General features: G+C 39.1%; 1 protein-coding gene across 1 annotated transcript; it reads right to left on the bottom strand.

Annotated features, from left to right (window-relative positions):
- Positions 1 to 5,886: 5,886 nt before the first annotated feature.
- On the bottom strand, positions 5,887 to 14,785 carry c9 (complement component 9). Its single transcript, XM_050053371.1, has 11 exons — positions 14,629 to 14,785; positions 14,425 to 14,515; positions 12,918 to 13,068; positions 12,691 to 12,832; positions 10,482 to 10,620; positions 10,119 to 10,340; positions 9,709 to 9,949; positions 9,457 to 9,582; positions 8,054 to 8,229; positions 6,480 to 6,714; positions 5,887 to 6,373 (listed from the first exon to the last, which is right to left on the bottom strand). Exons 1-11 carry the CDS (start codon positions 14,700 to 14,702, stop codon positions 6,216 to 6,218), a joined length of 1,755 nt encoding a protein of 584 aa, XP_049909328.1. The 5' UTR covers positions 14,703 to 14,785; the 3' UTR covers positions 5,887 to 6,215.
- Between the last annotated feature and the right edge of the window lie 7,274 nt (positions 14,786 to 22,059).

Genomic DNA, 22,059 nt, shown 5'->3' on the forward strand with positions numbered 1-22,059 from the left:
TTTCCTCCTGGGAGAAGTTTGACCGTCTGACGCTGCTGCTCTCTTCTGCCATGGCGAATTGAGTAAACTCTCATTACGCCTTCGCACAGCGCATTTAAGGGCGAGGAGAGGGGCTCATTTGATTGGTGTGATGTGTGTAAAACCCACTCCACGCCTTCTTTCCGACTTGCACAGGTAGGAGGGACGGAGGTGGGAAAGAGGAGTAGCTGCGCCAGCGTGCACGGTGTGCCAATCTTGCAAAATCCGCCTGGCCACAGCCAGTTGGCGAAGTGCCCTAAGTGTCTGACAACATTATGGAAATGATCCCTACATAGATAAACCTTTTTGTTACAGAGTAAGATACTTTTTGTTAACCAGAAACATTCCCAAAATTGCCATCACCAAACCCACCAGACTTAAAAAAAAAAGCTTTTTAAAAAATAAATAAACAGCATATTTTCACATCTAAGCAGATATAGTAAGGGTTTATTTCAACTGAACCAGGGTTGGTGATGTTTGGAACAGTGAAAAGATGAACCAAGTGAGCTTTTGTGAGTTTTATTTTATTTCTGTCGACTTTGAATAAAGTATTTTTACAATTATAAATTTTCTGTTTTCTTATATGGACTCTGGTGTGCTTAGCGACAACTATTTCTGGGCTGTTTCTGCTTAAACAAAAGGATCTTACTCTTTGACAAAAAGGTTTATCGCTGTAGGGATCCTTTCCATAATGTTGTCAAGCACTCTGAATAACAATCTGAGCCTGTCAGTGGCGAACACAAGCACTTTTAGTTGACGTAAATTGATGGTGCACAAATGCCCCGAGTAGTTACATTGAAGCCTCTTTCCCCCTACAATCTGCAGTGGTCTTGCTCAGTACTGGATCAGTTTTAATTTAATTAATTTAATTCAATTGTTCCCATTAGTCACATGGAGACAAAGACACGTGAAAATAGGGTCCAGGTTGAAAAATACAGAAGTTAGCCTTTTAATTAGGGCATATTGAAGGTGATAGTTGGTTTTCTACTAAACTAGCAAGTAATCATGAATTGGAAACCTTATACATGAGGTGCTCAATTCATGCTTGATGTTGGAAACAGCTACAATGGACCCTGTGTTGAAATTGTTCTTTCAATTTAAGTCAAAACTGAAACTGTCCACTCTCCCAAATAGAAACTAGTGCACAACTGAGTGAAGCATTGAACACAACAGATACAAAATATACTTTCATACAAATGGCAGAGTAATAATTCAACAAATATTTAGGTCTTGTGACATACGACCGAAGCTTTGGATTTCTTTCTCTGTGTTCAAACAAGCTGCTGAAACAGTTACTAAATTAGTCCATCAATAGTTATGATTATATATTACTCGTCTGAATTATTCCATAAGGAAAAAATTTCAAATATTTGCTGATCTCAGTCAAATGTAAGAATCTTTCTGTTTTTCTGTTTCATATGATTTTAAATTAAAAACTTTTGGGCTTTGGACTGTTGGTCAACAAAGCAAACCATTTGAAGACATCCCCTTCGAACTCGTCATGAGCATTATTCTTTATTTTTGTATTTTATAGATTAAGTGATTAATCTACTTTTTTTTTTTTTTGTTTAAAAAGATCAAATATTTGGTAATGAAAATAATGTGTTGTAGCTCTACAAGATCTAAACTTTCTGTAAAAGAAAAAAAAAACCACCCAGATATTTGGCTAGTGTAATACACTGTGACTGTAACTTCTGCTGAGCAGTGACCACTGTGGCCGAAAAGAGCCACTGAAACGTCTGTAAGATGTTAAAACATATAAGTAGTAAAAATTGTTGTTAAGTCAGCAAACTGTTCAATTTATGTCAGTTACACAGACATATCTAAAAATAGCTAACAGTAGCCACCATAAGCTCATCGTAACGGAACAAGTCAAGCTGTAGGATCAAAACCTCTGAGAACAGTGATTTCAGCAGGGGTGGGTTTAACTGCTTCTGAATCCAACTTTTATTTTTTAAAAGGGGATTATGTTATGATATATTCTCATTTTAAACTTAATGTCATCTTTCTAGGTTTGGGTTACAGTTCAGTTTGACCAAAAATAAACAAACTTAGCAGAAGCAAAGTGAAGTGAATAAACCCCAGTGACCCACAGTAATTGGAGTTTGGGGGGTAGTGAGGAAGGCAGTACCCTGGGCTGTTAGAGAGGTGGGAAAGGTGGAGGAGGGGTTGATTTATGATTGAGTGTTAATGGGGGAAGGGAATGCTATGGGAGAGGGGCTGTGCTGGGTTGAATGTCAGGGATTTCAAGCCTCTCAGAATAATAATGCAAAGAGGGAATATTTAATCAACCAATCAGATAGGGTTTCTCTATCTGCCATGGCTGGGTAGGAATTGTCCTTTAGTTTCCTCCCCTGATTCTCCCCTGTAGCTAAAGAGCAGTGGTGCAAAGTTTTAAGGAGTGAGAGAAGAACAGGAGGAGGAAGGGGGGACACAAAACATAGCTGACAAGAGGCATAACTTCATTTCCACGGTGCTGGGACAGCTGTGTGGAGTAATCTGCTGTAGCAGCCCTCTAAAACTTCAATGCCTTTAGTGACCCAGGGAAGTGGGGAGGGGGCACCTCCAACTGTGTCCAGGCGTTAAGGAGTGTGAGGGGGCTCCTTTTACACCCTTCTAAGGGCTTTTGTTAAAAAAAAAAAAATCCTTTACCTCATCTTCATTGTAAGCAGGGACTATATGTTTATGAGATGAGACAACAATGGTTCACATTTTGAAAGCAAACCTTGAATAATTTTTTAGCATTAGAGCAACAAGTTGTGTGAGGAAGTAAAGAATTTTGGGATTTACGTTAAGTTTTTAGAATTTAAAATGGACTGCATGTTCTGTGTTTGTCAACATATTTTTCCTGGAACCTGACTGATAAGCTTTGAAAAGTGACTAGAGTTTTGTTAAGGCTGAGATGTAAGTTTTTCATTTGGCCATGACGTGTCTCCACTCATAATAAGTGCAAAATGATATTTTTTGAGATCGCTGTTTTTCCCCTTTGAATGTCTGGAAAAAAGGGCAAATTTATTTCACCAATTTGATGGAGTATATTTGAAATAGAACCATTTATATGCAAGTATCATAAGTTTAGCAAACGTTGTTTCAAATGTTTTCTTGCCACTCAGTTTATAGTATGAGTAAATATAAGTAAAAAGAGAATCGGCAGTCTATCGATGGAGATGGGTTCATTATTTTGTGCTAACTGTTCTGTTGAAGGCTAAAGACAGAACAAAACATTTTAGCCTAAGATAATGGCCTGAGGCTGGGTTGCTGTCCGGAGTGAATGGGGTCTCCCTGGAGCTCAATAAGGTCCCAAAGTTTTACTCCATTATGCTGACATCCTAAAGGCCAGGGGGTACCACCCCCAGTGGTTACCTCTCAAGTATGCATTCATCACCCCCCACTACACACACACACACACACACACACACACACACACACTCACACACACATTCACACACACATTCACATACAATCTTTTGGGCTTAAACTCCTCTATTTAAGTGATGACAGGAGGCGATATTCACAGAAAAGAGGAAGTAGAGATAATAAATAATGTGAGATCAGAATGACCAGGGCTGCTCAGGTCATTTTAAACTAAATCATAGCCCTACTCTATATTCAAAACTGTAATATTCAATGTAATAGTTGTTATTATGTGCTTTGTTTCCTTCCAGGACTCCTTTATACTAAAATATGAAGGGTTTTACATAATTATATTTAGGGCCCAATATCAGTTATTTGCTTTTTACCACTGTTTGACACATTTAATAGGGCTGAAAATAATTCACTTTACTTTCCTCTAAAATACTGTGAAAAGAAACACTTATTGAAAGCAAATTTCCCTTTTACAGGTCTGTGCACACATTCCTAAATATTATGCAAGGCTGTAGCAGACATGCTCACTGCTGTTTGCTTAACAAGGCCTCCTCGGGCACGAGGATCTCCAGTCATGCCTGCAGTGTTGGCACTAAATGACTAAATCCATGAGCAAACATGGAAATCAAAGGCTGTTAAGCTAAGCAAATATGACAGTGATCCTTTTTGCCCATTGTGAGAGAAAATCCACCAGCATGAAAGCAATAACCCAGTAGTAACGATTTTAATAAAGCCTTTTCTCAGCACACATTTTATTACTTACACCTGTGCTTTTCCTGTGACACCTCAAAAGGCCTGTCATTTGGTATTTGTCTGTCAGTGTAAATTCAAGACATACTTACATGTAAAATATATACTGTTCTATCATCTTCATCTCAGCTTCTTGCTGGAAATTTTTAATGACTCAAATGGTTTGTCCACTCATACATTAACCATCACCGAAATACAGTTCATTTATAGAGACAATTCATGCCAAAATCCAAAATACATATTTTTCCTCTTACCTGTAGTGATATTTATCAATCAAAATTCTTTAGGTGCGAGGTGCTGAGTGTTAGAGATATCGGCCACAGAGATGTCTGCCCTCTCTCTAATATAATGGAACTAGATGGCACTCTGCTTGTGGTGCTCAAAGTGGCTAAAAAATACATTCGAAAAACGCAACAGCAATGTCTCTTCCCAGAAATCATGACCCTGTCACTCAAGATAATCCACGGATATTGTTGTGAGCAGTTATATGTAGGACGATTTTCTTTCTACTGAAATACACCTGCCAACCGTATCAACAGACAGAAGGAAAAGTGCATCTACTCAAGAATGAGAGACTTGTGCTTGTGACAGTGTTAGATGTAAACATGATGTTGTCCTATTCAGCTGAACTGGCATTAGCTAGCTCAGTGGTGCTAATTGAGCTAGCAGTACATGCATGTTTCCTTCTGCGCTGTAATATGGCTGGCATGTGTAGTTCATTAGAGAGTATAATGGAGTTAGAGTGCCATCTAACTCCATTATATTGGAAAGAAAACAAACATCTCTGAGGCCAATATCTCCAACACTCAGCAACTCACACCAAAACAATCTCAATATATAAACAGCACTACAAGTAAGAAGAAAAATATGTATTTTTCATTTTTGGGTGAACTGTCCCTTTAAAGCTGGTATATAGTACATAATTTGTATTTGAGGAGAACAAATTTGCACTGACACTAGTGGATAGCCTTGTGAAAGAACATTCTATAGTGGTGCTACTTTTGTTTCCACTTGAAGAGTTCCAAACCTGCTAAGGCGTCTCCACAAAAAGAAAAATCTCCAACTGTTCGGACATTACGCCAGTATGGCAAATCATAACATTTATGGGTTAATGGACATATGTGAAAGAGGTTTCAGGAACATTAAATAAAAATAGAATGCACATAAAACGTCTTCCTTTATGTTGCGTTCGTGTCCAGCACCTTAATCTCTTCTCTCTCCACCCTGCTTCTACTCATCTGGTTTTCATTTGCACAGCACAGCCAGCTGGAATGTGTTCATGCTTTTAAAGATGAGTTATTAGCCCATTAATACATACTTCAGCCAACACTATTTTAACTCAACTAAAGTGAAAAGACACAGTGTTTGTGGTCAAAAACCTCAATTTCTTTTGTACATGTAAGACTGATTAATGATTAAATGGGACATGTTTTTTTAACAGGGTGCTGTAAAAGACATTTAAGACTTTTGAATGAAACGATTTGAGTAAGAGCCTTTAATTTGACTTATTATCTCATAATGGAGCGACAATAAGTTGTGACAAATAAAGAGAACTTTTTGGGCTCAGGCACTTAAATTAGCCCTGGTGTCGACACAATGCAAAACATCAAAGTGTATAGTATACAGTGGAGAAATGTGGCACCACATCTTCATTAAAATTATACACATATTATGCTTTATACTTGTTTTGTAGCTTTTGATGTTCATTTGATTTGTCTCACTTGTACAAAAATAAATTCTCGTAGACCTGAGTGCTGGTGTACAATGGGTCCTTTATTTTCAGAGCGTATTTTCTACTAAATTCATATGAGTCCATATTTACAGTTGACACTGTATACTCAAATTCCATATATTTAAATCAGAGAATAAAAAAATCTATCTACATGCACATTAAAAAACTATAATTTTATGAACTGCACTATCCATTACCAACCTCAAGATGGCTCTGCTCTCCTAACCAAGCATGTAAAGACAACAATGTTCATGACTTAAGGTGTTTTGATTTTTATCTTTTAGACGTAGGTTGTGTGTGTACATAGTGAGAAAGAACAAGAGAGATTGTTCAGTGATAATCTATCTGCTTAGCAGTGTTCTTCACTGCTGGTGTCTCCTCTGCACGTAGCTCCAAGGAGCCCATCTGTGTTACAGCCGCGTGCCCTGGTGCGTTTCCCTCCACTACAGCTGGACCAGCTAGACCAGCATGACCAGTTACCCTCCTGATTAACAGTCGGTCTTGTACCTGCAAAACATTGTCCAAATTAACACAGAAAAGACAAAGGACCTACACTGATGTGAATGGCCTTGTTGGTAAGCTGGGATACTGTATGTTTGGATGTATCTCTTACCTGGGTGTTTAGCCTTATCACCTTTGAAATTCTGGCAGGCCATGCCTTCAAACAGGTGAGGGCACAGGCACATACACTTCCCATCCAGCAGAGCAAGAGTGCCTCCGTTCTGACAGGGCTTACATTTGCACACGTTGTACTCTGCCACGTAGTCCGCTGTGGCCTGTTTCAGGTTGGATATCCTGGCGTTGGCGTCTGGCACTTCCAATGGAATTAAATTATAGATGGGCTCCGGCTGTCAGAAGCAACAGAACATGTGCACTATTTCACTTGCCAGAATATAATAACAGAAAAATGATATTGTATCTTTCATTTGCCACAGCCATGCTAGCGGCTCTGTGAGGCTGTATTTAAGCACCTTTCCTACTGGACAAAAAACCCACTAACACTCGCTGACATGTGGCTTTTGTATTTCATGGGAAAGGTTACAATCTGCACAAATCCTGGTACAAATGACTCTGAACTAGTCATGGGTATTTATTGGCCTCAGCTTCAATTGACTTTGATCGGCAGTGATGGAAATATGATACCTGAGTGGATGTGCTAATTTTTGCCACTTTTTCAGCACAAAGTAATGACGCGCCGTCACAAAATACTGTCCATCCCCGTAATAAGTAACAGCTATAAAATAGAAATAATCACCGTTACTTTTTTTACTGGCTTTTATGCTGTATACTAACCCTGTTTCCAGTGTATTTGTGATGTTGAACGTGACACACCAGCAAGAAAACAAAGGCATACTTGTCTACTGCAGAGCCCTGTACACAGCTCAGGTCTACTTGCAATGGGAAAGGAGTCTTTCACCTACTTTTAGCAGGTTTTCCTACATTTAAAAATACCCACATTAATATGTTTATTTTGGTGGGAAAAGGGTACTAGGAATAGCAATGTTTTGAGCTACATGCTAACACCAGGATGCAAACATGCTCAAAATGCTAAAATACAGATTTTTACTAGGTTCTTCATCTTTATTTGGCGTGTTAGCATGCTAACATTTGATAATTAGCAGTAAACAAAGTACAGCTGGGGCTGATGGGAATGTGATAAGTTTTGCAGGTACTTAAACCAAAATATTGGACAAATGACCAACTTTTCACCATAATGGTGTTAAGTTAGAGTCACCAACATTATTACAAATCATCCTAGGGGAACATGAATGCCTGTGCCAAATTTTATGATAACCCATCCACTAGCCGTTGAGAAATTTCACTAAATTGACCAAATGTGGACCTCAAGGTTGCACTAGCCAGAAAGTCAGACGGTCAACAAAGTCATTAGGATTCATCGTGTGGGAGCTGTAAGTACAAGTACCAATTGTGTGCCAATTCATCAAGTAAAGATACTCTAGAGTGTAATTGAAAACCACAACCTGCTGGTGGAGCTAGATGAAAAGTCAGAGGATCACCAAAGTCATTAGGATACATCCTTGTGAAATCCAAAATTTCATGGTAATCCATCCAATACTTGCGATACATATGTGGTGGACTGACTTTGCTAATGGCAAAAACATTGTCATCATAGCGTGGCACCTATAATGATGTAATAGCTTCAGTTTGCCAATCTGTCATAGCTACCTCACTGGAGAGCAGCGCAGGGGCGTCAGCAATGGTCCGGGCCCAGTTCTGATATGTAGCGACGTTCATCACTCCTTCCTTATTCAATTGAGCCCTCATAGCAACAGCACTTTCCAGGGTACCTCCTTTAACTGATGTCATCACCTTGTCCACCACTGCTTTTCCATGAGTATCAACTGTGTAGCAACAGGGGAAAAAACTTAAAATGACTTTCCACAGTTGATACATTACTCAGTACACCTCACAATAATTGTGCACAATGTAAAAGAAAAGTTATCCCATGAGAAAAGAGAGGTTTGGTTTGGACTTTTGCAAGTCTATCTTAATATAATCTTCAATAGTTAATTTTTTCATACTGTCTTTGTGTTTCCCCGACAGCAGAGGGATATGTCCTTGTAGTTGCAATGCCAGGATAAGCTGGCATTGTCTACATGTAAACAGATATATTGGAAAACAGATATTTTCCACCTCCGTTGAAAACAATAAAAATAAAATATCTCCATTAACACTAGAACGCAAAAACTACTCCAAACGGCTGGCATTAGCTGTCCTCTGCAGTCTCCCCTTGTCAGGTATATAGGCTAACATTACTTTTTTTAAAAAACCTACTGGAGATCTCATCACCGTTGATTCCTCTTCGATTTAAGGTTAAAGGAGCTCGCTCAGAGACATAAGTGATACTCTTAACATTTTTCATCCACTCCTCATTGACAACTATCAAACTCCCAAAATTGTCCCACTGTCTGCTGGTTCCACTGGGCCTGATCTAAAACTGTTGTTTCCGGTTGACTACGAACTAAGAATCCTAAGTTGGATCAAATAACACTGAATGTATCAGACGCCTCCATTTATCAGTGATGTGGTGCAGCAATACTAAGTTTAAGTGTAAAGTAGTCTTAAGACCAAGCAGTGTAAATAAAACGGAAACAAACCAGTGGTCCGTCAGTGTTGTTATTGTTTCTGGCACATGCTCATTACACGAAGCAACAGTGGGTATGTGTGAATTGAGGAGATGTTGTTATCGTTTCCTAAACACTCCTTTTCAAACATCCACAAGTACAAAGTAACCAAAGTTTTGGAAAATCTGCACCCTAAAACATGTTTTCAAAAGTCTCCATTTTATTGACCTACAACTCTATTTGCGTGTGGATGAGAGGCCAAAACGTAGAAGACAATATCTGTTTTCAAAAATATCTGTACACCCATGGACAGGGCCTTAACTCAGACTGCTAAAGCCTCATACTAGCCTTGTCTTCACTTTAGAATTCAATTTAGCATGGAATAAGGTGTGGAGTTTGTTCCTAATGTCTTGAGTATTATATAAAGATACACTTGAGAAATCTGCAGGTATCAGTTAAATATCGTCTCTCTAAGTGTGATTTGGTAAAACAGGGAAAGCACACCATCCTCTTTTTTTGTTACGTCATCACAGTCGTCGCGTTTGAAGTTTGCCTTTGTCAAATCGGTGTCTCCAAAGTCTGCTGTGATGCCTATTTTGACACATTCTTGAATCTTTCTCTCTGTCAGATCTGCAAGAATCATGAGATATAGAGGATTAGTGCTTATCACTTTTCAATGTAGTCAGTATTCTAAATTGAGAAAATTCTCATCATAACGAGAAGTCTTAAAAGAGTCACTTGCTGGGATACACATACTTTTTGCCTTGATGGTGTCCTGGTTGAGGATATAGACCAACTCATATTCGCCGCCAGTCTTCCCATTTCTGGTGTAGTGAGTTCCATAGTCCTCCAGGAAGGCAAAATAAATACCCTTCTCATACTGCACAGGCAATGATTTGACATGTGCTATGAATTCTTCTGCTGTTACGAGCTCACGGGAGCGCATCCTGTAGGTGCTCAGCTGTACTTTGCCCTTCACCCGCATAAAGCTCTTGTTCTAAACATGCAGGAGAGAAGTATTAGTAAATACGCATGCAGATGGTTTGTTTCTGTTTGTGATAACACAATTACATTATTATCACACAATTGTGTCTTTTTTTATTTGGTCAGTGTTGCTATGTGTGCTATGAACTATTTAAATATATTTGTCGCTGGCTGATATTTACCTTAATGTTGGAGTACTCTGAGACCTCACGAATCATTGTTTTCTTCTCATATTGATAGTCTAAATCCACCTTTGTAGCAGACTCGGACATGGATGGCTCACTTGGTTTGAATTTGAAGGAAAGTCCAGCATCAACTTTAACACTCATCTCTTTCAGCATTTCCCTGAGGAGGCTGTGTGTGTTTTCATAGATCTCTCTAGAAGAGGTTTCTTCCACTAGAGTCTGGAAAGACAGGGAGCCAATGAATAGAATTTTATGGAATCCTCATTGGCATACTGCATATTCATCACCATTTTACACAAATACAGATATGCTTTGTGAGTGAATCCTCAGTATAAAGTAGGAGAAATGGTTGTGGCTAACCTGATAGCTGAGCACGCCGACATTCCAGGGTTGCCTGTCATCCCTCCCAGTGTTTGGATTCCTCACTCGATCACACCTCCCATTAAAGTAATCATTGTTGAAGGGGTTCATTCGAGGATCTGCACCCAATATGTTGATTCTGGCGGATGGACATAGTAGCCACTTTCAAGACTATATACAGAATAATGCGTATTTCATTGAAATTCTAAAGTTTGATGAGTACTCGAGTATACTAGTCATGTTTGACATTTTGGGAAATGTTTTTAACTTGTGGACCACCAGCCTGTTTACCCCTGCTTCCAGGCTTTATGCTGAACTAATCTAAGCTGACTTTGTTTTGATCATAAAGACATGAGAGTGGTATATATGTTCTCATCTCAAGACAGAAACTAGTATAGTATAAGTATAGTTCCCAAAATGTCAAACTATTCTTCAAAAAGAACCTTAAAAACAATTCAGTTAATAATAATACAAAATAAATAAGAAAGCATCTCCTGTAAATATTGCTTTAATTAAAGCTGGCGTAGGCAGTTTAATTTTGGTGTCATTGGGCAAAAAAATCATCCATATTGTAATTCAAGTGGTCAGAGAGAACACTAGACATTTGCACCTCCACTTTACTCTGTTTTCATGCTTTGGAAAATCTAGCCCATTATGAGAAACTTTGGCCAATCACAGATCATTTTCAGGAAGAGCAGCTGTCAATCATGCCAGTCACTGCTCATGAACTGTAGTCAAAATGTAAAACTAGGCAGTGCTGATCAAATATGAATCAAGATTCTGTTTTTAGAGACACATTTTAGTGTACTGTTTATCTGTAAAATGAGAAAGCGTGTGACCCGGCCGCCATGTTGAAAAGTCAGCATGATGCACCACCCACCAGCTGGAGCAAAAGTTAATATTTTAAGTTACACTTAAATATGTTTGTGACAACATTTGAGGCAAGAAATAGGCAATGCAGTAACAGAATCTTGATCAATGCTGCGTAGTTTGACAGTTTCATTGCAGTTCACAAGCAGTGACTGGCATGATTGACAGCTGACTTAAGGCTGATTCATAGTTGTGCTAGGCAAAATAAATAAGAAAGCATCTCCTGTAAATATTGCTTTAATTAAAGCTGGGGTAGGTAGTTTAATTTTGGTGTCATTGGGCAAAAAAATCACCCATACTGTAATTCAAGTGGTCAGAGAGAACACTAGACATTTGCACCTCCACTTTACTCTGTTTTCATGCTTTGGAAAATCTACAAACATTTTCCAAAGCAAGCATCTACATTTTGGAGTGGGCTACAACATTGTACAAATTTGTAGTTGTATGCTGGTGTGTTTGTGTTGGTTGGCAATTTACACCGCCAAAAGGCTGGTCGGTGGTAGGGTTTCTGTGCCACTGGGTCAAGTTTCTGTGAAGTGCAGTTAACTTTATTGATTATAAACACACCAGAAACACACATAAAACATGACTTAATAGCAACAACATTAAACACAATTAGCCTATAAAAACCCCCCAACTAAAAACAAAAAACAATATGCTAATGTTGTTAGCTTAGCATACTTAGGCGTATGACATTTTACATGGCATATATTAGTCTTGGGGCTGGCAGAATTTTTCTTTACTCATATGAAGCTGGGAACAACAGCTCCACATATACAGAATGCTAATGGTATTAGCATAAGTCTATGACATTCTAAATTGCTTAAATTAGCATAGTGGCTATCGGATTTTCCTGGGATAAATCACACTCAAGACTTAAAATGCTACTTTATGGGGCTTTATTGTCTTTTATTGTCTATATTGTTTCTTAACTGTTTGTTTATACTGAGGGAAATGGTTTTCAGCTAACAAAAATTAACAGGAGGTTGGGGAGGTGCATGTCAGGCTATGGTGTAGAGTATGCATCTACACAGAGCCTACAGTGCAGGCATGGTGTCAATTCAATGCAGTATTATAAATTCTGCTTTAGAGACTTCTCGGTTCTGATTGGTTGTTTTCATTATTCTTGGAAATGCCATCATGAGCACTAAGATATAGTGACAGTTATAAAACAAAAAAGTGTAGCTTTAATTTTTGTTACAGGATCACCATGAATGGGCCACTGTGCTGTCCTAATGTAAGTGCTCTCCACTGTGACAAAGCCCCCATTTCACTGTCATATTACTATATAATGACTCTTGATGCCATCTGAATTGGCTCTTTGGTAACTCACTCTTACCCGTATCCTGCCGTCCTGCCTTGCTCATTGCTATCCAGGACTGAGGAACCACAGGGTTTACGAAGGGGATCACAGTCCTCATCTGATCCATCCTCACAGTCATAGTCACCGTTGCACATTAACCTCTTCTTGATGCAGGAACCTGTGTAAAGATGAGGGTTAAGCTAACAGGGCTAAGCATGACAAAGATTAATGTACTGTAGGTGACATAAAAGAAGCTGAATTACCTGACTCACACTGGAACTCTGAGTCAGAACACTGAGGGGGAGGCGGTAGTTCACATGCAGTATCTGTGACACAGGACTCCTTGTCTCCAATTGATCCCTGACAAGACTCACCTCCAAACTGGCCAAACACTTCTACACTGCGAGAGCGCCTCTGAGGATCGCAAAAGATATCACACTTTGTTAAGCATCTACTTTCTCACAAAGGCAGCAGTTACTGCAGACACAGTGAAAAGGGTTAAACGTATAAGGCTCTTGGCAAAACTGTGTAACAGATTTATAAGTAAAAAAAACCTTTATGTGCCTTTTTAGGCTGATTGTCACAGACCTTACTTAAAACCTTAAAAGACTATTTAGATATAACACTGTATGAACAATCTTGTCAATTTGCAAACCAATCGCCAGAATAAATGCTGACACTGTATGCTTCTGCAACTGTATGCTTCTCAAACTTTTAGTCTCCTTACGGTTTAACAACGCTGTGGTTAATGTGTCATTATGTTTAGACACGAAAGAGCTTGGTTATGATTAGAAAAGATCATGTTTTGGCTAAACATAGCTGTCTTTGGTGGCACAATCCCAGCTGGACACGCAACAATGGCTTGGTAAAATAAAAAACTTTTCATTGCACTATCCTGGCTGGAAACGCAATGATGTCTCAGTGAAAAACAACTGCTTTTCTTGGCACTATCCCCTGTGGAAACACTGTGATGAATGGCTAAAAAACATCCATATTTGGAAGCTCAAAAGCAGCCGGAAATACAGGGATGACATGCTAAAAATCAAACTTATTTTGTAGCTTAAAAATCGTTGGAAACACAGGGTTTGTAAAAATGCAACTGTCTCTTTCTTTGACCAACAGAGCTCTAATTTTAGTATAGAGCGTCAGATTGAATTTGCAAATGCACCATGTAAGGTTTACTCACTCTCCGGGACTGCGAGTGTTACTTGAAAAAAGTAAAAACTAACCAATGGGACCAGACTGACCCATATGCTCTCAATCAGCTTTGTGGTTGATTACTATGCCAATCTTACAAACGAGGACAACACTTAAATGATGTCCACTGTTTTGTTTTGCTATCAAAGCTGAGGTTAGCTAATGTGCTAAAAAGTTAGCTCCACAGGGAAGACTTGCTAAAAAACACCCATATTTGGTAGCTATAAATGTGCTGGAAACACAGGGATAACTCCCTTAAAAACACCAATATTTGGTTGCTCAAAAGCCAATGTAAACACAGGATGTCTCCCTAAAAAAACAACCTGTTTTGCTGTTTGTCTTGAACAGAGGTCTGCAGCTTGGCAGGCGTCTCGCTTAGATGTCACGCCATCCACCATCCCCTCCATTTTGCCAAGATGAAGACAGCTTATATAGTATGTCACTTCAGTAATTTTGATATGATACATATGTGACGTATACAATGTATAATGTAACATATCCGTGGTTTGCAAAAAGCACAAGTTAGTGTTGTTTAAGTCGTTTAAGTTAGTGTTGCTATTTTAATAGACTCACTCTGATTTTGGTGCAAGGATCACAAGAACTCCACTCTGACCAGCGGCTCCAAACACAGTTCACTGCTGGTGGGTCAGGAAGTTCCACTCCCCTGAAAGACACATATGAAATCTTTTTTTTTTTTTTTTTTTGGTCTAGTATCAATTAATTAAATTAAAAACAAGATCCTTGCTATTTTGTTAATGAAATAGGAAATATACATACATTCCTTCTCCAAGAAGCGTCAGCGTTAGACACAGGCCACAGAGGCCCAGCTGGAGAGCAAACTCAATCCTCATGGTGAACCTTGGAAGAGACAAATAGTGTTGTGTGTTTGTCCCTGTTTAGTCTTTTAAGCAACCCCTCTGTCAATGATTAGTTTACTGCTAAAGGACCATGATGTCGTCAAAGTCAATAGTTTGGATATCAGGGGCAGCAATATTGATTCACTGCTGGGAAACTCCACAAATCAGAGTTTACAGTGTTTGTTTGAATGGTAACATGTTACTCACCCAGTCAGTATATTCTGTTCTGCACAGTGTGAGCAAAGCCTCTCCAAAAACATGATTAATGAAAGTGATGAGCAACTTCTTCTCATCATTTTTACAAAACTGTAAAATAACTGTGAACTATTCCTTTAGTTATATTTATATCCATTGGTTGAAATATGATTTACTAAAAGCCAACAAAATTCAAAGAATCACACAGAAGCTTCATGACAGGGAGACACTTAGGGACAGCATGTAAAAGATAGCAAACACTCTTAACACTTTAAGTGCGTACACACTGTTTATGCACAAGGCCAAAGGACATTTTTGTGCTTTGGTTTTTATTTTGAGAATGCTTGTACTAACTACAAACAGTTTGTTAATGTCTGTGTTTCCAGGATTATGCAATCGCTCAGGCAGGTTCACAGCAAAGCGGAGCAAATATTTAAAGAGACAGTTTTTGACTGACATCCACAGAACATGCTGGCCACCATCTGAGATTGGGAAACTGACGAGCAAGACTGTCAAAACTGAACCACGTACACACCCGCAGTAACTGCCAACAGCAAAGATGTTTGGGAAACTGCCATGCGCACTGATGGGTCCTCACTGCACAGATTTTGACATGCAACTCTTTGTCCACAAGATGGCATCACCAAACAGATAACAGCAGTATTCAGTGCTGTGCCCATGTCTTACACTTAAAAACTACTTATGCATAGAACAAAGAAACACACCAATAAGGGGACTATAACAGTCTATGTAAATGCACTTGTACTAATTCCTTCTCTGATAAGTCAAACACTGTTTTCTTTAATGAATATGTTAAAACAAGCCTTGCACAATGCACAGGAAGTTTGAAACAGTTGCACCTAATGATCTGTCATGTGATCTGAGTAGCTTTTGCTGACTCTGCAGTACTCTGTTCTTCAAAAGGAGGGAGTGCAGAGTGTATAAATCACAAAAAAGGGAAAACAGAACACTTCTCAGTGTAGACAGATGAAAGCAGCACTGATTTTTAAAGGGGACTCAATCAAATAAGCTAATCATTCATGATCAGGTGAATCATTATACATGGACACGGAGGTTTGGCAGCGACAAATCAACTGCTTTTGTCCATAATACTGATATTAAATTCTGTAGTATTCAGCACACTGACAAGTATTTTCTGCTGACTTAAACAAACACACTTGGACTATTCCCCGATGTCTCCAAAGTCAATCTGGGGGCTGCCCTGTCCGGGTTCTTTCCATGTATCTACAAGCAGAGCTGGGGTAGTCTAGGGGCTATGTGGTCATGGCCCGCTGGAGAGGCACAAATATGTGCTGAGGTCACCACTTTTACGACGTTCGGCAGTTTCCTCCCAGCTTTCTCAGGAAACCAGAGGGTAGGTAAGGTGCTTGGCCAATATTTCTCCTGACTAGAAAGACTTCCTGTTTTTTGGGGAGGTTGGACGTTGGAACTGTGTGGAAACATTAATGGAACAGCCCGATTTACTGAAATTTACACCTTACACATATAATAAAATAAGTCATTATGTGTGACAAAATATGATGACGTTGCTTCCTGCATTGCCACTTGCTGCCTTATGCTGTATTTTTAGACTGAAATGGAGAGGAGCAGTGAAGGCAGTTGAGAGTTAAAAGATCAGAGAGGATAAAATCTAAGACTCCCTCAATTATGGACTGGAGATAAGTGGCTATCTTAGGTTCTGGCTGCGGTGGCAGCCGGTTCCAGGATTCACGCCCTAAATGCTGGATGTTTGGATTGAGGCCTTCCTGTAATAAACCAAGGAAAGGACACTTCCCATTAGATTCTCTCTGTCAGCATTCTATCATAAAAATAAATCCTCTAATGTGTATGTGCTGACTTGTGCCATCTGTTTTCTTGAAAAGGGTCTCCCATACTTTTCCTTTTCCTACCAGAGAGTTTAAATGAGTAAGTAGCATCCAACATGTCCTCCTGTATGTGAGTGTGTGGTTGCAGTGGGTGTGCTACTGCTCCAAACAGACAATGAATCACATTCAGCAGAACAAGGAACCATCATTTTAACTCAACGTCATCAGGGAGTGATGCTTGACACGTCATTGAAGAGAAAGGTTAACAGCCTCAAAATCCTATGAGACAACATATTTTGCTATCCCTGATTTTATGAAGTAAAGTGTATGAATTTTGTTGCATTAATACAAAGGGATAAAGCACAATAAAGACTGCAAATGTTCAATGCCAGATGTGATGCAGCAACAGCTGTACAGATACATGCATTTTATTCTGGGCTTGTGAAATTCTACACAAAAGTCTGATGATATTAAATGTTTAATAAGAGGTTATGAAAAAGATCATTCCAGTGGTTGGTGACTGCAGGGGAAAACACACTCTCAGCTCGACAGTTATCTGGTTTCTGAGGAGCTCATCTCCGAAAAACCAGCTTCTGTCAGCAGAACATAGGATACAAAGGCAGGAAGGACGTCCTTCCTCTGTCCCTCTGTCTGTCATCCCTCAGCTTGCAACCTACAACATACAGAATACTGTACATCTCTTAAACCTCAGGCAGCATCATTTGTTTTTTTTTTTCTCCCAAATATTTCTTTGGAGTTTTTGGGGGTGTCAGAACTGTATGACTATAAATGACTAGGTAGGATCATGTGGTATATGGTTGGCTCTATGATGATTTCAGTCTTTATAGCACAGCAGGTTTATAAAACGGTGGCAGAGTCGCTATCTGTGAAATAAAAAACACATGCACATGTGAACAATATACATATTTTTTACTTGTACAAAGGGACGAGGTAAGGTCAGACTTGTAATGTTCATTTAAGAGATGTAAAGTTAAACATAGTGAGATAACTTGGCTTTCCTCTGAAAAATCACATTTTATTTATTAGTTCGACTTCGCTTGGGCTGAGGTGAGAAGATCGGATGGTCTTATTGTGTGTGGACAACTTGGCACAATGGACCATTTTTACAGAGAAAGCCACATTTACACCACAAAATCCCTGTATATGAGCGGTAACTAATAAATTGCTTCTTTGTACTATGAAGGACTCTGTTGCTATTTATGATATAATGATATATTTATCTAGCAAATCTGCGATTTTGCTAAGTCATGTTTTATTAGCTCTGGCTGATGCAACTGGTACCCTTCCTGTTCACCTGTTTTTTTCCTGTAAGAGCAAGGACATAACCCGCCCTACTCTCTCTCTGATTGGTTCATATTTGTTGCCTTTGTTGGCTGGACTGGTTAGATTTAGATATAAGTAGGGAGAGTGGTTAGGATTAGTGCACGGTCAAACACGAGCAAATGCATGCGAGTGACTATCGCCTGCCGAAGCAATATTTGTGCTGAATGTGGGCAGGGCCTGATGTGATGGACATGGAAAGCTAGTCAGTATCAAACAATAATGGCTGGTCAGACATGGCAACAGTCAATGTCCCCTCCATACACACCCCTTTGCTTAATTGGTTGAGGCTGTGACTTCGCTGGTCAGAGTTCCCCAAAGTTTAACTCCACGCAATGCGAAGATGCGAATTTGCTTTGCCACCAGGAGCAATTTACTCGCTCCTCTGCTTGCATTGAATGGAAGTGAACAGGAGGTGAATATTCATCAATGTTAATTTTACTAATATGTGACCGTACCCTTAGGGTAAGAATGTCAGGGTAAGCCAGAGGCAGCATAAAGCAGAGTGGGGATGGTCATGGGTAGGTCATGCCTTTGCCCGCTTAGGAAAAAAATATTGCTTCCCATTCACACAGATTTCCAGCCAAATTGTCCTAGGTTGGGCCAATCACAACTGTTCATCTAATATGGGGAAGGTTTGATACGATGACTGACAACTTGCAGAGTCTTTGTGCTTTATGCAGAATACCTGATGATCTCATTTTTGGCTCGTCCACCCTCTCACTGGGGACATGACAGCAAGTATAAACCTAGCTCAGTAAAGAAGAGCATTGTAGAGGCATTTTTAAAACCACCAAGATGACTGCAAGATGCTTTCTCTTAAAGAACTATTTTCACTTTCTGGTGGCAAAAACAGCAACACTCATTCACAAACATATTGATGCTACACAATGTCTGTCTGTCCATTGTTCAGGACTGTTTCACATTTTGTTGATTTGATTGGTTGTAGGTCTATCCAATTTGATCAAGAGGAATTTTGATCTTCGGCAGTTGATATCGCCCTTTGGAAATTGAAAACAAACTGAGTGGTTCCAGACTAACACACATTTACAAATTGGTGCAGTGATGCCTTTAAATGGGTAAATCAAAACAGAAATTGTCACTCCAAGTAGTGTCTGACCATTCTAATAGTTTTTATTATGAGTGCAGAAGTGTTGAGATTTCTTATAGAATGTAAAAATGAATACTGTTGCTCTCCTCAAGACCATTTCCATTAAACACCAATGGATTAGAATGAATCGGCATAAAGGAAAAAGCTTTTTGTCATTTAATCAATAAGCTCCAGCATACTGACATCAGTAACAATATCACAAACCTGACAGCAGTGTTAAGTCATCAACTGAGCTCTCACTTCACAGTATCAGTCATCAGTCAGTTACTATCAGTCATTTAAATGTTGTCTGATATGTGGAATATAATTCACTGGTAGTTGGCACACTATACTTATTGCAAAAACACATTTACAGAAGTGAAACCTAACAGTCCACAGGAAAAAGCGACACTGACATCACTACTCACGTTAGTGCAGATCTCAGTGTTGATGTGTACTCTAGTTTTGTAGCTACACAGATGGCTGATTTCCTTTCCCAATAATTTGTTTCAATTTCTTTTGTTTTTCTGTTGAAGAAGCTTTTTGTCTTTTAAATGCTGGCTACCCCTGTTTATACTAAACCTCTGGTTCTTCTCTTAATTATCCCAAACAAACATTTAATAATGCTTCTGTAAATGTGAGACGAAACACCTACTGTGTGATCTAAGGATTTTCTTCCTGGGAATGTAAGAACTGGCACTCAGTGCTTAGTACAGCAAATATAAAAACTGTCATTACACAGCTGAATCACTATATGGTATCGAAAAGCAAAACAGACATTTATACTGAGGAAGTTGATGACCCATTTTCAGCCATCGGTTGACTGTAATTGCAATAACACTGTCCCTGGCAGAGGAAATGTAGTGGCTGGTCTTTTAAAAAAAAAGTGCTGTGTTAGCAACAGCGGAGCTTTCCTCTCTGGTTTGGACTCCTCTTTCCCCTCACTCCTTCTACATTTAATGATATGATGCTCAGTGTTCATAATGTTTATATGAGATTTAGATGAGATTTTTAATTTGAAACTCGTCCAATGCAGTGGTCCAACAGTGTTGGCAGAGGAAGGTGGGATATATTCATGTTTTTGCAGTTACCATGCAGTGTTTAAAGCAATTCATGTCACAAATGTTGAGCAACAAAGAATCCTTGCTTCATCTCAGCCAAGCACAAGACATTTTCTGCCCATTCTGCCCCTTTACACAATAGAAACATAATTATGGTTCAAATTGCATGTTTCAGATTTCATTAAAATCAAGACGTATAAAGCAAGTTAGGCTGTTTTGGATGACAATAACAAAAAAGCTAAGTTGTCCCTATTTTTAGACATTACTTAAAGGCTTGGGAGTATACAGGCTTACAGTGAAATTAACACTGCTGTGTGATTATTTTCTTGCCACTTGGGGGCGCTGCAGAAACAACACTGACATATTGTGACCTTTAAAATTTACAAACAGTTCTTTTTACACATGCAGCAGATGCAAAGCACTGATGCATGGGTTAAAAGATGCAAACTTTTAACTCATTTAACTTTTTTGTTGTCTACCAACCACAGGGAAATATCTGGCTCTTCAGCGGCTAAATGCTCCACCATTTCCCAAGTTAGTCGCCAACTTTGTCTGATGTCTGATTTGGTTCACGTTTGCTTGCAATGCAAATAGCCTGACGCTTGCAGTGAATAGCCTATGAGAGTGGTGAGAGTGAACCAAAACAGCAGCATTAAAGTTGGAGGCCCTAAAACCATAACAATGAGCTAAAATAATAATAATAATAATAATAATTAATAATAATAATAACTTTATTTGTATAGCACCTTTCAAAACTGAGTTACAAAGTGCTTAANTAATAATAATAATAATAATAATAACTTTATTTGTATAGCACCTTTCAAAACTGAGTTACAAAGTGCTTAACAATAAAAACAATTAATACATAATAAAGACAATTAATACATAAAACAATAAAACATCAAATAATTTAAAAACAGTTACAAAATTACCATCAATTTAGAAAAGGCCATACAATAAAAGTGAGTCTTAAGAAGAGATTTAAAAGAAGACACTGAGTTAGCCTGCCTGAGATCTCCAGGCAGGGAGTTCCAGAGCTGAGGGGCCCGAACAGCAAAGGCCTGCACCTTTAGTGACACGACGAGAATTTGGAACTAATAGAAGGGCCCTGCTGTGCTGGAGGATCTCAGGCAGCGATCAGGCTCATAAGGAGTTAGCAGATCACAGATAAAGGCAGGAACCTGACCATTCAGGGCTTTAAAAACAAGCAGTAAAATCTTAAAATCAATTCTAAAACTCACGGGTAACCAGTGAAGGGCAGCAAGGATTGGTGTAATGTGGTCACTTCTCTTAGTACCTGTTAAAAGCCTGGCAGCAGTGCTTTGTGCTTTTAATGTAATAATCTTTTAATGTTTCGTTTGCTGATACCAGAATAAAGTGCATTACGGTAGTTGAGTCTGGAAGTGACAAAAGCATGGATGACCTTTTCTAAATCTGCAGGAGAGAGGAATGACCTGATTTTGGTTAGCTGTCTCAGTTGGGCAAAGCAGGACTGTAGTACTTTGGTCACCTGGACATCAAAAGACAGCTCACAGTCAAAAATGACACCCAGGTTGCGGGCCTCTGCACGGACATTGATAGACAGTGAACCCAGACTGCTGGTAGTGCTGGGGCCAGAGGGGGTGATGATGATTACTTCTGATTTAGAGTCATTCAGCTGCAGAAAATTTTTGGACATCCAAGATTTAATTTCAGCCAGACAGGACATAATACAGACAGCATCAGAGGACCAGGCTTTAACGGGACATATAATTGAGTGTCATCCGCGTAACAGTGAAAATTAATGTTGTGTATGATGTACGCATGATTTGTCCGAGAGGTAGCATGTATATGGTGAA

Source organism: Epinephelus moara, chromosome 9 (genome assembly GCF_006386435.1).
Source record: "Epinephelus moara isolate mb chromosome 9, YSFRI_EMoa_1.0, whole genome shotgun sequence".
NCBI lineage: Eukaryota > Metazoa > Chordata > Actinopteri > Perciformes > Serranidae > Epinephelus > Epinephelus moara.

Bases quoted from the DNA above. Each gene is read 5' to 3' on its own strand.
- c9 (XM_050053371.1), bottom strand. From the start codon at position 14,702: ATGAGGATTGAGTTTGCTCTCCAGCTGGGCCTCTGTGGCCTGTGTCTA. The intron at 12,833-12,917 runs GTAATTCAGCTT...ATCTTTACACAG, and splicing joins AGAGTTCCAGTGTGAGTCAG to GTTCCTGCATCAAGAAGAGG. The intron at 10,621-12,690 runs GTAAGAGTGAGT...TCCATCCGCCAG, and splicing joins GGCAGGACGGCAGGATACGG to AATCAACATATTGGGTGCAG.